This window comes from Anarrhichthys ocellatus, unplaced genomic scaffold (genome assembly GCF_004355925.1).
Source record: "Anarrhichthys ocellatus isolate YVR2014 unplaced genomic scaffold, GSC_Weel_1.0 scaffold26, whole genome shotgun sequence".
NCBI lineage: Eukaryota > Metazoa > Chordata > Actinopteri > Perciformes > Anarhichadidae > Anarrhichthys > Anarrhichthys ocellatus.
The window spans coordinates 1,443,332-1,459,162 of NW_022280056.1; the positions used below are offsets into that span (position 1 = coordinate 1,443,332).

Below are 15,831 nucleotides of genomic sequence, written 5' to 3' on the forward strand. Positions count from 1 at the left end.
CACACACACACACACACACACACACACACACACACACACACACACACTGTGTAAGTTGACCCATAGAACAAATATACATTCACCCCTTCATTGCATGCATGGCTTCCTGTGTTTATTTGCACATTGATTTGTTGTTCTGCTCTCACTTTAGTCTGCAGTTTTAAGTAAATTGTAAAATGTATAAATACAAAAAACAAGCCATTATCTTTGTTTTTTTTAATATATATATTTACATATTACACATCTTTAAAATCTTTAATAATTTAACATCTTTATTTAAATGGCTCTCTTGAAAAACAAAGCTTACTTAGTATATCAAAGCCAAGACAAATATAAGACGAGAGCCACAACAACAAGGACATAATCATAAGACTACTAAAAAAATATTTTCTGTCCATATAGTAGCTCTATAGCATTCATCACAGGGTTGGAAGGGAGTGCAGTGACTTTACAGCTGGAATCTCATTCAGAGCTGCAGAGACTCGGAGACCTCAGTGGTGAATTGTAGAACTATGTCATAGCTTCACTCTGAAAGAGAGAAATGAAACGCTAAATTGGATTACATGAAAACATTCAAAGTTGAAAACCGTACATGATATTTTCTTACCATCTTCTGGAGTTTGGAGAGCTTCTCATTCTGAGTCTCAATATTGTCTTTTTGGAACTGGGTCCAATACTGTAAACCTCTCACGATGTTGGATTGCACCTCTGCTCTCTCCTAAAAACATAAATAAAGTAACCCATCAACAAATCAGTGACCGGTGTTCAAATATGTAACCACTCTGTGTGCTTTTGCTTTAACCAAATGTGAATATTGGCAGGCTGGTGTGACAGTGTCTCTTCTATCTCTGAGTTGTAGCCATACAGGGACAGCTTTCTGGTACCTGCAGCTCTTTGATGCTCATCTTGGTGTTGACATACATCTCCAACTTCGTCACTTTGGTTTTCAGCTCCACCTCTTCCTGCTCTATGCTGGCCAGCAAGTCTTTAGTCATCTTGGTCTGAGCCTGTTGCTTGGCCATCTGGGCCTGTCAAAAGAGCATCTGTCCATATTATCCTCTTCCCCCAACAACGATCCCAGTGCAGCTGGCGGCTGCCTGCCCCACAGTGTGACACGCAGCTTTCTAACGACACTCTCACTCTCTTATCTCGGATGAAAGAGCAACATGCATCCATATACATCAGGGACAAACATTGAAGAATCATATGAGGATTATAGGTCCTACTAAAGAAGAAGAGTGAGATGCAAGAGTAGTTACATCGGGGTTTACACATGTAGGCATTGTTGTGTTGTTTGCAAAGACATACTGTCTCTATCTCGCTCTGCTCCTGCAGGCTGTGCCTCCTCAGATCTGTTAGTTTGATTGTAATTCTCAGTGGATATCTCTCTCGTAGTAACACAACCATTGAACGGCACATGGGGAATCCGGTGTTTACATATTTCTGTGTTTTCCTACCTGTAGCAGCTGTATCACTTCTTTAATCTGTTTCTCCACTTCCGCAGCCAGCTCAGTCTCCCTCCCCAGCTCTTGGAGAGTCCCCTCAAGTCTCCTCAAATTCTGGCTGATTTTGTCGATCTTGGCCTCAGTGGTTTCATAAACATAGTTGAGGGATTCGCTTAACTGTATGACACCAAACATGAGCACGCTGACTTCTTCCTGAGGCGCAGCCTTGTTTCCAGTCTTGCCGGTCTTCCTCAGCGGACCTGCGTGGACTGCTCTTAAACTCCCGGCCAAACAAAGCAGCCACATGCCCCAGACCATCTTCATCGTACCAGTTTGTTGTAGAATTAAAAAAAATGTGGAAGAGTGGAAAATATGTTAGTCTATCGCAGATGTTAGCAGGATGATGAATTAGGAGGGTGGTCTGTTCGCCTTATATTGGGTGTGTACATGCAATAGCATGGTCAAACATTAGCTCAGCTGTGGTTTGATCACAGGTCTTGTCCTTGGCCTTAGTCTCAGTAACCCCGCCTTGCTGTTTAACCCCTGAGAGACTAATTTGAGCTTTTAGGACACAAACACATATGACATAACAATACATACACAGAAAATGTAATATTATTATCATCTGTGTATTATTTACTGTTATTTTAAAGAGATTTTGTGGTCTGTCATTGCCTCTTGACAAGCAGATAAACTAAGCTCTTTCAAAATATGAACAAATGTTACCTCAAGTGTTTACCTTGGACGGGAGTCGACGTGACATTCGCCAACCCAAGTACTGTGTCACACTTTTCCCATCTGCAAACATGACAATCTTTATCTCTTTCTTTTCTCAGAATAAGTCGATTTAAATGCTTTTGTAGGTTATCAGGTACATTACAAGCTAAATATTTGGTGTGAAAGTGTCTCCCTTCGACTAATATGTTATGATTCTGATTTAAGTACAATTATCCAACACGCAATGTTCCTTTGGCCCATTAATAACTTTGCGTTTTCTTATACTGCCCGTGTCATCTTTCTCTCTCTCTCTCATTCTGTGCCTCGCATCCTTTTGCCTTTCAGAAACCTGCTCTATGTTTACCCACAAAGTCTGAACTTCAGCAGTCGTCAGGGCTCGGTGAGGAACATTGCTGTGAAGGTTCAGTTCATGGCAGGAGAGGACCCCAGTCAGGCTTTGCCGGTGAGTCACAGACGAGTATAACAAGTGACTCCAGAAACTCCAGTCACCAAAAACAGCTCGAGGCGGTGAAATAATATCTGGCGTCTTCTCGGAAGACGGAACTTCTTCAACGGGGAGTGTAGTGTTGAGCACAGAGGGAAGGAACATCTAGCTCCGTTTAATGATCTCTCATTTCTTTTATTGAATACCAAATGGTGAAGGATATTCTTGTAGTTTGCTCATTTGTGGATAACAAGGTAGTGGTCAGACATCAAGGCAGAAAAAGTGTCAAAACATCGAAAGAAACTTCTTAAAAAAGTTCTCCAATATAATCCTTTTCTCCTCTTGTCCACATGCGTAGTTTATTACAGTTAACAGTTAAATACACGGCAGTCTGTTACAGCCAACTCCACTCTTAAGAGTCTATTCATTTCAAATGCTTTTAACTATGCAGATCAAATAGGAATGATTGACATGATTATGTCAAAGGACTTCCTCCTGTTTGTCACAGAACTGTATTAATACTCTGCTGTTTGACCAGGTCATCTTTGGGAAGTCGAGTTGTGCCGAGTTCATGCAAGACGCGTACACTCCCATCATCTACCATAACAAGTAAGGCTCAATCACTCCTTGCCCTTCCAGTGGACTCTGTCCAACTGTGTGTCACGCTTTAAACATTGTGTTTAACTCCTCACTCAAAAGGTCTCCCGAGTTCTATGAGGAGATGAAAATGAGGATTCCTGCCAATCTGACAGACAACCACCATCTGCTGTTCACCTTCTTCCACATCAGCTGCCAGCCCAAACAGAACACTCCTCTGGAGACCCCTGTGGGCTACACCGTGAGTAGTCTCCTTCAGCTGGCCCACATTTAATGCTTCCACCCACACACCGACTTGTCTTATAAGCTCCTTCTGTTTTGTTGGCATTGGTGAGCAATCGCGTGTCTCTCTCTCTCTCTCTGCCTGCAGTGGATCCCTCTGATGCAGCACGGCCGACTACGCACCGGCTCCTTCAGTTTGCCCGTCTCGGTGGAAAAGCCCCCGCCGAGCTACTCTGTACTCACCCCTGACGTGAGTGTGTTTAAAGGGATTGTGTTTATCAGTGTGCCTGCCGTTATCTACTCCTTTGTGATGTGTTAACCGAGTTGGATGTCACTCTGCGCCAGGTTCAGCTCCCAGGCATGAAGTGGGTGGATAATCACAAAGGGGTGTTCAATGTCGAGGTGACGGCGGCCTCCTCGGTTCATACTCAGGTACACAAAGACTGTAGCTTCTGCTTTTCCATCTGCTTCTTCCTCCCACCTTTGAAAGCCATGTTGGAGTTAGGCTTCTGTTAATGGGACAGGTTCTGAACATATTTACTATTAATAGTGTTGTGTTTTAGAATTTTATGGTTTGTATTATTCCTTATTATTAAGTCAGATTATAAATGTCTCATGTGTTTTATGCTATGGTTTTAGTATTAATATATATTTTATTTCACACAAATTGTATTATTCAGTGCTATAGTTTGTTTATTTATTTATTTAGTTAGGTAGGTAGTTAGTTAGTTACTTATTGATTTATTTTTCTTAATTGTTCATCTCATCTTCCTCTTGTTTTCTTACTGTTAGTCATTCGTACAGCACTTTGAATTGCATTTGATTTGTTTGAAAGGTGCTATATTAATAAAACTTGATTGATTGAGCATTCATAGTTTTCATCGATTGTGAATAAAAATGATCATAACGTTTTTCTGGACAGAGAATTAAATAGATTTGAGTGAATTACTGAGATTTGAGATACCGACTACAACAGTCAGTACACATACCACCACCAGTGTATGCATGTAACATGCAAATAACAGTTTGCATTCAGAAAGTCATAGAAACGTTGAAATTCACTCAGGTCAAGTGATACTTCATCTGTGTTCTGTTGTTGACTCTAGGACCCCCACCTGGATAAGTTCTTCACTCTAGTGTATGTTCTGGAGGAGTATTCCTTCCCCTTCCGCCTGAAGGACGTCATCATTACCGAGGCAAACATGGAGGGGGAGCTGAAGGCCAGCATGGCTGCACTGAGAGGGGCTCTGCTGGATACCTGTGTCCAGTTCCTGCACCAGCTGCTCAACAAGCTCATTCAGCTAATCATCTACCCGCCGGTCATTGCGGGCCAAATCGGTGAGTGAGTTCTGAAGGACAGCCATTTGGGATCTGAAGTGCTCATCTCGGAGCAAGGATAAAATGCTAATTCTGGTCATTTGAGGAGATAACGTGACGATGATTAATATTAATTCCAAGGGAAAAGAGAGGACTGGAGCACACTGGTTGATTTTCAGCCTATTATTGTAGAAACAGACAAATGTTTCACACACACGTTTGTGTGTTTGCACAATTAAAGGCTGCAAATCTAACCTCTGTCCTCAAGCTGAGAGGCACATGATGTAGCTGCATGCTGCTGGGAAATGAGCGGGAAAGCCTGTGTCGAAATTAATAATAATATTCATGATGAGTTAAGCAATAAAACAGTTTAATTTACTTATTGTACATCCCAATCTTTATTGTTTTCAACTTCAGTGACACACAAGACAAAACATCAGATATGCTAGGTGGCAATATCATACTTATTTATAGATGCATCAAACTGTGTAAATGTTTTGGTCGGCATTGTGGTTAATATGTAATATAAATCATGCCAGTTTAAATTTACAGTCCCCAATTATGCAATGCAATTTTCAACAATAATATTTAATAAAAAAAAAGATTCCCAGTCATAGTTTAAAGTCATGCCTTTTGCTGCTCTCACTCTTGATTTATCCACAGTCAACCTGGGCCGGGCTGCCTTCGAATCGATGTCTTTATTGGTCAACCAGATCCACAAGAACCTGGAGGGGAACCAGGACCAACACGGCCGCAACAACCTGCTGGCGTCCTACATCCACTACTGCTTCCGCCTGCCAACCGCCGAACCTGCAATACCCCCAACAGGTGAGTCACCGATCTGAAGGGTGCCGTCTGTGTCTGAGAAGCAGAAAGAGAGCCTTTCTCTGGACCGCTGGCATTCACTCCATCAGGCTCATGGATGTTTACTTGCTATTATTTCACCATGTGACATTTCTATTCGTCCATCTCCACGAGAAGCTGGCACGCAGTCCTACGACATGCCTATGCAATACGCCACTTTATCGAGAACAACAGTCCGGCCAAGCAGCCTCCACCTGTCCCGCTCTAAGAGTATCAGCAACTCCAACCCGGACTTGGCCAGCACCCCGGTTTCTCCTGATGAAGAGGTGCAGAGGATCATAGGGAGCAAGGTGAGCTGCAGCTGTCTTTCAAAATGTCTTACTCTCATTAAAACTATACAACTATTGCTGTAGTTAGTGTGTGTGGGGGAGTTCTAGAAAAGCTTTAAAGTAGGGCTGTACAAAATAGTTTGAAGCGTCATTCATGACATTCGGATGCTGTGCAGCTTTTTTTTTTGCATGTCCTGTCTGCTGCAGATAAAGATTAGGCTACACTTATCAGTGTTTCTCCTATATTCATTCTGCAGCGGCGCACTGCGATTATTAATATCTTCTGCTCTGGTGTTTCACCGAGGGCGGGGCTTAACCTCTCCGCAGGTGGAGCAGATAAAGACAGGTGAAGGGAAGAGAACGTTTTCAGGCTCGGTAGTAAATAGTTTTATACTATTCGTAGGTTTAGATGACAGGAGGTTGCTGCGTAGGAATGCTTCCGACTCGTATGATCCAAACATGTCCAATAACTGAGGAGCGTTGTAAAGTCAAAATGTATTAAATCGAAATTCACAATATTCATTTATCCAATTAAAAATATTCTGCTTCAATCCATATTTGTTGGTGTTCAGCCTTTCAGAACCAATAGTTTGCTCCACCGCTCGCCACGCTCAGTGGGAGGCATGCACTGACGAATTATATTATTTAAAGAAAGATGATTTAATAAAAGAAGAATAACTCATTTAATCTAAAGAATAATTTTATTCAAATTGAGGGTTTTGTTTGTTTTTGAAATATTTTTTACGGGTGATAAAATGTGATGATATACATTCAAAGCTTCATTCAGAAACCTCAATAGAAGCTTCAAATGTAAAGAAAAGACATTTGTTACAGCCATACGTTAAAGTTGTTTTGAAAGTCATGAAAGCAGTTCAATTGTTAATATTCAGTTTTTAGAGTTCTTAAAATGATGCATTTCTTATGTTTTGTGAGAAATCTATAAAGTATTGTCTCTGACTTGTTTCCTCATAGCAGTTTGTTGTTTAACGTGCGCATTATCATTTGCAAATTGTCTCATATTTAATTTTGTCTAGCATTAATGGTTGTTATACTCCATTTATAATCCTGGTAGATTGAAAAAGAAACCGTCTTTTTTTTATTGTATCATGTGTGACATTTTCCCACTTTGTTTTTATTCTGTTATTTGTTGTGTCTCGGCTCTTCACAGCAGATTCAATAAGCTCAGGCTGACCGATAACTTTGGGCCAACAGTTAATGATGCTGCTGTCCAAAGATTCAATTATGCTTTGTGCCTCTGTCCCTTTGTGTTTCCTTCAGTTCCTTTGCTGATTCAAGCTTCACTTTTCTACACTCCATTTCCCTTACTTTTGTTTCTTCCCAGTTTTATCCTTCAAATAATCTTGTGTGGTAATTGCCTTCCCTTTACTCACTGTGCCCTTGCCTCTTGCCGTACTGTGTGTTTGTGTGTGCGTCTCCGGTGGCTTACGGCAGGGTATTGACCGCTCCCACTCCTGGGTAAACTCTGCTTATGCCCCTGGGGGCTCCAGATCTGTGCTACGCCGAAACCCCAACTCCAGCTGTGAGCTCAAGCAGGTGCCAAATCCCTCCTCCACCTCCTCACCTTCACTACCTCACCACCTCCACCCTGAACCATCTCTGATCAACTCTCGTGGGTCTTTTCCTCCCTCAGTCCTCAAAGGTTTTGTCTGTTTCCATCTGCCTCTCACTCTGCCAGCCATTTTTTCCTCTGTCACACCTTTTGCATCTTGTCAGTCAGTTTCACAATTCAACCTCACCGCTGACTAACAGAACATATCTGTTGTGTTTGAGAGACGTAATCTCTGCCTGGGGTTCATAGAGAGTTCTCTGGCCAACCATCCATTTCCATTCATCCCTTTTTCACATCACTTTGTCCTCATCTCTGTGGGTTCACCTCACCGCCACTCCATGTCAGGCAAAAGAACGCAGCTGCAATCGCATGTCTGCCTTTCTGGACAGCGTGGCCTTGTTTTCAGTTCCCACAAGGCAGATTACCAAGAAGGTAAAGCTGACGTCTCCTGTAACAAACTGTAAACGTGTCATTCTCCATAACAACTTCATAACACATTTTGATGTCCTAACGTTCATCAGCTTTCCGTGTCATGAATAACTAACCACCATGACATTTGAACAGTTGTGTCTTTCTGTAAGCTGGTGTGATTTCTGTTTGTTGATACACTGACATTTAATATTCTTTTGGGATATCAGGACTCAATCTAATGCAGATTTACTGACCAATGAGTCTAATACATTTTTACTATCACTATGAATCATTTTAATATAGCTTTTTATTTCATTTCTTTACTAGAATTAGGGGTTGAGTAACTATCAAGCAGTTTCATTGTTATCTTTTACAAATCATAGTAACAGTTCATATCTTGTAATAACAAACAAACATACCTTAATAGTTCATCTAGTTTCTGAAATGGTTTGTGTAAGCTAACGTGAGCTCTGTGTTGGTTGACGTGTAGCTGCTCCACGAGGAGCTGGCGTTGCAGTGGGTAGTCAGCACCAGCGCGGTGAGGGAGGCGGCGCTTCAGCAGGCCTGGTTCTTCTTCCAGCTTATGGTGAGTATGTCTTTGTACACTTATGTTCATGTTACACCACTTACTTACAGTTAGAGTTCAGACGTTTTGAAGAGGGGGGCTGTATGAGGTATTTAATCCAGAGTCAGTGTGTTAGCTACAGTGGACGGCGGCTGGCACGCCCTTAGTTTGGAGAATGGAGTTCCAGCATGGGAGCAAAGCAATGTACTGCTGAGGACGAAGGCTGCAGCAGAACATACTTTAAACACTTAAAAAAATCAATATCAAAGTAGCCAAAGGAGGCAGCGGTAGACCTGCAAGTCCGATGGAAAGGTTCTGTCTGACGTCAAGGTAGATGAAAATATTACACTTAAACTGGTATTGATTTATTTTTCGGTCTGTTTTGCTGCTGCCCTCATCCACAGCAGTACATTACTCTGCTCCCGTGCTGGCACTCCTGTCTGTTTCTGGAAACTGGGGGCGTGCCGGCTGCTATCTACTGTAGCTAACACACTAAGTAACTCATACAAACCACTTCAAAACATCCAAACTATCCCTTTATGAGAACAACAAGCATCAGAACACACGCACTATAGGAACCATTATTAAAGCAGGATAGGGGATATTTTCATGAAGTGAATTTCTTACTTACTCTGTCCTCTAGACAAAGAGCATGACCCATCACTTATTCCTCACCTCCAAATTGGACGTTGCCAGGCGGCAGCGTTTCCCAGACCGCTTTGTGGATGACATCGCTGCACTTGTATGTGCCATCAGTGCAGACATCGCCAATCGATACCAGAAGGTAAAAAGCCCGCAATCCACAATACAAGCAATTAAGGAAATGAACGGCTGAAAGTCCATTTGCTTTAAACAAACTAAGTATTGAGGAATTAAAGATGGCCAGAGGTTGTTTTTACAGTTTTTGTTCAAAAGAAAGTTGCCTTATCTCATATGTAATGCTCGATCCATCATTTGTATCCATGATTAAAATAACCCAATATGTCTGTTTATCTTCTGATATCATATCTTCCCTTTCATGTACTCCTGCTCATTCCCATCCCCTCTCTCTCAGGATGTGGAGCTTGTGGAGAGGCTGAATAGCAGTCTGGCCTTCTTCCTGAATGACCTGCTGTCTCTCGTGGACCGGGGCTTTGTGTTCAACCTCATCCGCTCCTACTACAAACAGGTGTCTATTACTTCCCTCCCCGTTTGCCTTTCATAGCAAACACTTTAAATCCCAGTGCTCCCACGCACATTTTACAACAGCTTTTACTGACTCAAAGACTAACTTCAAACAGATTGCCAACAAGCTTCACACTGCGCAGAACCCCAGCTCTCTGAACGCCCTGAGGGTGGACTTCACTCGCATCGTCTGCAGCCACGAGCACTACGTCGTCCTCAACCTGCCGTGCTCCACTCTCAGCCCTCCAGCCTCCCCCTCCCCCTCCACCTCCTCCACCACCTCACAGGTACTGGATACAGTAGAACTGATTGCTCATGTTTTATTTTCATATTCTTCCATCTCATCTTCTCCCTCCTATGGTTTCTTTTGTATGAACAGAGTTCAGCGTTCTCCAGTATGGTGCAAGACCAGGGTGTGGCCACCATGTTTGAGCTCTCCGTCCCTTTCCGCCAGCAGCACTTCCTGTCTGGCCTGCTGCTTACTGAGCTCTCTCTCATCCTTGATCCTGATGGAGAAGGGTAGGCTCTTACTTGTTGCACATATAAGAATCAGGAGTGTCGTTCCGTTTCCCCCATAGGGCTCATCAGAGTTTGAACTTTAAAATGAAATACAGTACAGCACCATTAAGTACATGTGCGCAGCGAGAAACACACCAAATGTGCTGATACACTTTTATTTCTTGCCCGTAGGGTTTTCTTCCTTCATAAAAAGGCCATTAGTGCTGTTCACTCCCTGCTGTGCAGCCATGATGCAGACCCCCGCTACACTGACCCTCAGGTCAGAGCCCACATCGCTCAGCTCTACCTCCCGCTCATCCCCATCGTCATGGACACGTTGCATCAGCTCCACGACTTCTCTGGTCAGCACAACACATGTGCAACCCGCTGCAATTTCTTTTATGGCTCTCCACCTCCTCCGCACATCTATTCCACCTACACAATGCTTTTATTTCCAGCCTTATTGGACCTGAGAGCTCTTTTCTTATTTTTTTTCTAGACTCCTCGCCTGCTCGGTGCCGCCTTGCCGCAGCCCACGCCGACGATGCCGACCCAGACAGCGGCAGCACTATCAGTCAGTCTGTTGCCATGGCGATTGCCGGCTCCCCTTTGCCACATGTCAAAGCCAACCCGTTCGCGCTGCCCACAGTGGTGAGTGATAGCGGCAGGGGTCAGGCTGTTCCCCCGGGCCCGACAGAGTGACAGGTCACAGATCGTAAAGCAAACAAAAAACATTTGCATTCCTCCCTTGTTGCTGCTGTTTTCTGAATAACTGCTCCTCTTAGCCTGTAGGTGTCTCTCTGTCCTTTTTCCTTTATATCTATCTGTAAACAACCATTTTGTACACATCAGATTAAAAGACTGGCACTGGGTTTGTGTGTTTGTCTTCACCAGGCCGGGCGCCAGTCCAGCTCTCTGTCTGCCGAGTGCAGCCGGACTCTGCTGGTGAGTTTCCTGTGGGTTCTGAAGAATGCGGACGCTGCTCTCCTGGAGCGCTGGGTGTCCGACTTATCTGTACTGCAAATCAACCGCCTGCTGGATCTGCTGCATCTCTGTGTCTCCTGCTTTGAATACAAGGTACAACAAACCAGGCACTGTCCCGACTATGAGAGTCACCCATTGAGTCAGAACCAAAGTACAGATGTCTAATTCGGACATGCCAGAGCTACACAAATGTCAGTAGTTGTTTCAAGAAAGTTACCTTGTTGTCTTGAGTTATCAGTACTGCAGTGTGATGTAGTTTTCTTTTTATTTAGAAAAGGCAATGTTGCAGAATGTACAAAAACTTTTCTTCTTTTTTCCATCAAACCCTTTTTCAGTTGTTTATATGCATGTCAGCATTTAAACACCATAGTACTTGTGGGCTGTAACGCATTCCTCGGGAAATTAGATGTGCATGTGTGTCGACACATCGACACACATGCACATCTATAGTCACCTGCATACCCACATGTACACAGCCTACATACCTGTGTACTTTTACTTCAATCTATCAGCAATTTTTGTGTTTAACTTTCTCACATATGCCCATCTCACCCTCCGTAGTTTTTATTGGTAGTTTTTAACTGTTGTACATGTATTTCGTCGAACACATACAGGTAGCTCCCTCTCATTTCTACCGGAGGTTCTTATACCATTGAAACTTGTTTGTCCTGATGTCTTTTGTTGTTTTTTTCTCCCTGTCCTGTGATGTTTGATGGTTGTTGTAGGGGAGGAAGGCTCTGGAGAGGATCAACAGCCTGACGTTTAAAAAGTCTCAGGACATGAAGGCCCGGCTGGAGGAGGCCATACTGGGCACCATTGGGGCTCGTCAGGAGATGGTCCGCCGCTGCAGAGGTAAGTAGCAGAAGTAGCATGAGAGCAGCCAGTAATGTGTGTTTATAAGTTCACGCTCATGGAAATTGTGATTTGTTTTCTCTCCCAGAAAGGAGTCCCTACGGCAGCCAGGAGAATGTCAGGTGGAGGAAGAATGTCACTCACTGGAGACAAAATACAGACCGAGTCGACAAGTATGTTTACTTTAGTGAAATTACTGATAGATTTCTGGATTATAATCTAAATTGTAAAGAAGGAAAAATAGACTGTCTCTTCATCTAAATAGTGCTTAAGTGTGATACTGATGGTGGGGAAATAACAACTCTTCCAGGACTAAAGCTGAGGTGGAGCAGGAGTCTGTGGTGGATGGAAACTTAGCCACTGAGGCCTCTCTGATCGTACTGGACACGCTGGAGATTGTAGTCAAGGTAAAGCAATCGTCCTCATCCTCATCACACACAGTGCTGATCGTTTTCTGTAGACTCGCCTTGCTGTAATGTGTTGTGTGTCTCTGTCAGACTGTGGTGGCATCAGAGCTCAAGGAAAGTGTTCTGGGTGGAGTGTTGAGAGTTCTCCTCCACAGCATGGCAGGCAACCAGAGCGCCCTCTTCCTGCAGCACTGCTTCACTACACAAAGAGCTCTGGTCTTCAAGGTACACAAGTCAAATGTCTCTATTATCATTTGCTGTTGGTTTATTAGTTGGTTTTTTAACATCTAATATTAATGCAGCTTAAAATATGTCATTTTTCTCCTGAGTTGTACTCGGTGTCTCATACCTACTGATTCATTTTAACGCTTTTTAGGGGAAACAAACTACAAAATGTGATTATTACTTAAAGGAATATTTCACACACAAAATGACCATTTGTATATTAGTTACTGTTACCTTGAATCCTTGAATAAAACTTTTATTTTGCGTGCCTCCATGGTGAACGGAGAATCTGACAGCGAAGTAAATCCTTGATGAATTGAAGTAAACGTGTTTAACAACAGCAAAACTATATCAAAACATTGTTTACACGGGTTCAGTAATTGATATACAACTGGTCATTTTTGGGAGAAGTATTAATTGACTCTGCTTACCCGTGTACAAACAATTTGAAAGAAACAAATAGTAAATCATACTTAATATATTTGTGTAAGGAGTGTGTGTTTGTGTCTGTAGTTCCCAGAGATGCTGTTTGATGAGGACACGGAGCTTTGTGCGGACCTGTGCCTGCGTCTCCTGCGTCACTGCAGCAGTAGTGTCGGCTCGGTCAGAAGTCACGCCTCCGCCTCTCTTTACCTGCTCATGAGGCAGAACTTTGAGATCGGAAATGTAAGGCTGGATTCTGTCTTTGCATTGTAGATTTGTATTTGAATGTTCTTGTTATAACCAGGGACATGGCAGTAAAACAAAATGAATCTACGGGACACGTACAGGATGTTTTAGGAATAGATATGGCGTTTAGTCTCAAAACCTGGGCACATAAAAACCAGGCACGTGCACGTTTATAGCTTTTATGCTCCTCGTGCACAAATGTGTTCAGTTTTAGCGAGTGAGGATGCTTTGCTGCTCACGGATACTGTTCTTTGCACCCATCTGGTTTTTATGTACACAAGTTTTGAGAACATAAAAACCATAAATAGACGCTTTAATACTATTGTGAGTCACATTCTGTCCTTATTTTACCCCTTGGATCAGAACTTTGCTCGAGTGAAGATGCAGGTCACAATGTCCCTGTCATCACTGGTGGGAACGTCGCAAAACTTCAACGAGGAGCATCTTCGTCGCTCGCTCAAGACGATCCTGACGTACGCTGAAGAGGACCTGGAGCTGCGCGACACGCCCTTCCCAGAGCAGGTATGTAACCGCCTCTGTATGAAGTCTCATCTGGAGCTGCAAGAGTGGACAAAACTCATGAACTAATGTGTGCTGTGTTGCACTTTTGAAAACTGCAGGTCCAGGATCTGGTGTTCAACCTGCACATGATTCTTACTGACACTGTTAAGATGAAAGAGCATCAGCAGGATCCAGAGATGCTCATTGACCTGATGTACAGGTACTGTGATGCACAATACCTGTATACAACAACAAAGTGTCACAAATAAGCTCTCTGATATTTAATATTTCTTTACAGGATTGCAAAGGGCTACCAGAACTCCCCTGACCTGCGTCTGACGTGGCTCCAGAATATGGCAGGAAAGCACTCGGCGAGAGGGAACCATGCTGAAGCTGCCCACTGTCTGGTCCACAGCGCAGCGCTGGTGGCAGAATACCTCAACATGCTGGAGGATTGCCGCTACCTGCCAATTGGTTGTGTGACGTTTCAGGTTTGTGCATGTACAGGTTTCATATGGTGACTCTACTCACAGCAGTATGGCAGAATGAGATTGGAGGTTGTCCCAAAACTGGATCACCAAGACTAAAACCTGCGATTGTTAAAGATTCATGTCCTTAAAAATGTTCTGTTCCCTGTTTTTCCTTCAGAATATTTCATCCAACGTATTGGAAGAGTCGGCCGTATCGGATGACGTCCTGTCGCCAGAGGAGGAGGGGATCTGTGCTGGGAAGTACTTCAGCGAGTCCGGTCTGGTGGGCCTCCTGGAGCAAGCAGCTGCCTCTTTTAACATGGTACGACTCATATTCTCCAACCACATGGTGACAGACTGAATCTTAACACAGCGCGAGGTTGCAGCATTGAGATGGCTGAAGGGGTGTTACGTGATCGAGTGGCATGTGTAAAACTAGCTTTCTGTTGTGCTGTAACCCCAGGCCGCCATGTATGAGGCCATAAATGAAGTGTACAAGATTCTGCTGCCCATCCATGAAGCCAACAGAGACTTCAAGAAGCTGGCCACTGTCCACGGGAAGCTGCAGGATGCCTTCAACAAAGTCTACAACCAAGTGAGTCCACAGTTCGTCCCTAAAATCACCAGCAATTAACTGCACTTTTCCTTCTTATGTGTCACCTCTTTCTTTTCTTTTTTTTACTTTTCCAGAGTTCAGGATGGGAGGTAACACGTACATTTGTTATATCGAGTATATTACATTTAAGGTCAAAGAAATTCAGCAGTTCTTTTTAATTTGTATTGACAATGTTTCATTTCTTCCTTTTCTCTCCTCCTGTGTGAACAACATGTTACTGGTGAGTGATACACAACTGGCTTTCACACTTTGACATAGTCGAGCCGCTGTTACAAAACACTTTCCATCCCTTTTTTAACCCTCCTACTGTGGTGAAACTACATTTCATCAGAGATATGTATTTTCTCTTTGTCCCATAACATTTCTCTTCTATTGCTAGATATGATTTCATCTTAAAACAGTAACAAGAGCGTACCTCCTAAGAATACATTTTTTAGCATTGCCTGGAAAAACAAGCGACAAGGTGTAAATTCTAAAAATAATTCTCGTAATGAGCCCCCATATTGCCCAAATCTTATTTTTAACAGAAAACATGTCTTGACTTTCTCTTTCTACCTATTGAAATGATCCTAGGCTGCTAAGAAAAGCAAATATGTATCGTGTCAAATAAAGTCAGATCATTTGAATTCCCTCAACCTCTGCTCTCTTAAACCATCTCAAACTTGTTGTCCCGTCTTTAGTGCTTAGAGAATGTTCGGGACCTACTTCCGGGTGGGTTTCTACGGCTGCAGGTTTGGAGACCTGGACGACCAAGAGTTTGTCTACAAGGAGCCGTCAATCACCAAATTAGCTGAGATCTCCTACAGACTTGAGGCATGTTTACTACTCACAATACCAATAAAGGTGTCATTGATGATTTATCTGAAACCTATTTCTAAAGATGACAATCTCTTCTGTGCACAGGAGTTCTACTCAGAAAGGTTCGGGGATGACATGGTTGAAATTATCAAGGACTCCAACCCGGTTGACAAAAACAAGCTGGATCCCAACAAGGTAACACTATATATATATATATATATATAT

The 15,831-nt window shown here is 43.1% G+C and overlaps 1 protein-coding gene across 6 annotated transcripts in view; it reads left to right on the forward strand.

Moving 5' to 3' along the window:
• The window catches only part of dock6 (dedicator of cytokinesis 6), a 27,385-nt gene that overhangs the window by 8,061 nt on the left and 3,493 nt on the right, over window positions 1–15,831 (forward strand). The window contains exons 15-45 of one of the 6 annotated variants that reach the window (XM_031861996.1): window positions 2,508–2,625; window positions 3,146–3,216; window positions 3,307–3,445; window positions 3,575–3,676; window positions 3,772–3,858; window positions 4,533–4,764; window positions 5,407–5,571; window positions 5,725–5,897; window positions 7,329–7,430; window positions 7,792–7,878; window positions 8,348–8,443; window positions 9,066–9,206; window positions 9,477–9,590; window positions 9,703–9,873; window positions 9,966–10,105; window positions 10,277–10,446; window positions 10,584–10,735; window positions 10,979–11,161; window positions 11,794–11,920; window positions 12,009–12,093; window positions 12,231–12,327; window positions 12,418–12,552; window positions 13,066–13,218; window positions 13,585–13,743; window positions 13,842–13,942; window positions 14,021–14,213; window positions 14,371–14,514; window positions 14,656–14,787; window positions 14,883–14,897; window positions 15,496–15,621; window positions 15,712–15,801. In XM_031861996.1, coding sequence (XP_031717856.1) covers window positions 2,508–2,625; window positions 3,146–3,216; window positions 3,307–3,445; window positions 3,575–3,676; window positions 3,772–3,858; window positions 4,533–4,764; window positions 5,407–5,571; window positions 5,725–5,897; window positions 7,329–7,430; window positions 7,792–7,878; window positions 8,348–8,443; window positions 9,066–9,206; window positions 9,477–9,590; window positions 9,703–9,873; window positions 9,966–10,105; window positions 10,277–10,446; window positions 10,584–10,735; window positions 10,979–11,161; window positions 11,794–11,920; window positions 12,009–12,093; window positions 12,231–12,327; window positions 12,418–12,552; window positions 13,066–13,218; window positions 13,585–13,743; window positions 13,842–13,942; window positions 14,021–14,213; window positions 14,371–14,514; window positions 14,656–14,787; window positions 14,883–14,897; window positions 15,496–15,621; window positions 15,712–15,801 — 4,000 coding nt within the window. The other 5 variants (XM_031861993.1, XM_031861992.1, XR_004213249.1 and 2 more) reach the window with 5 other exon arrangements.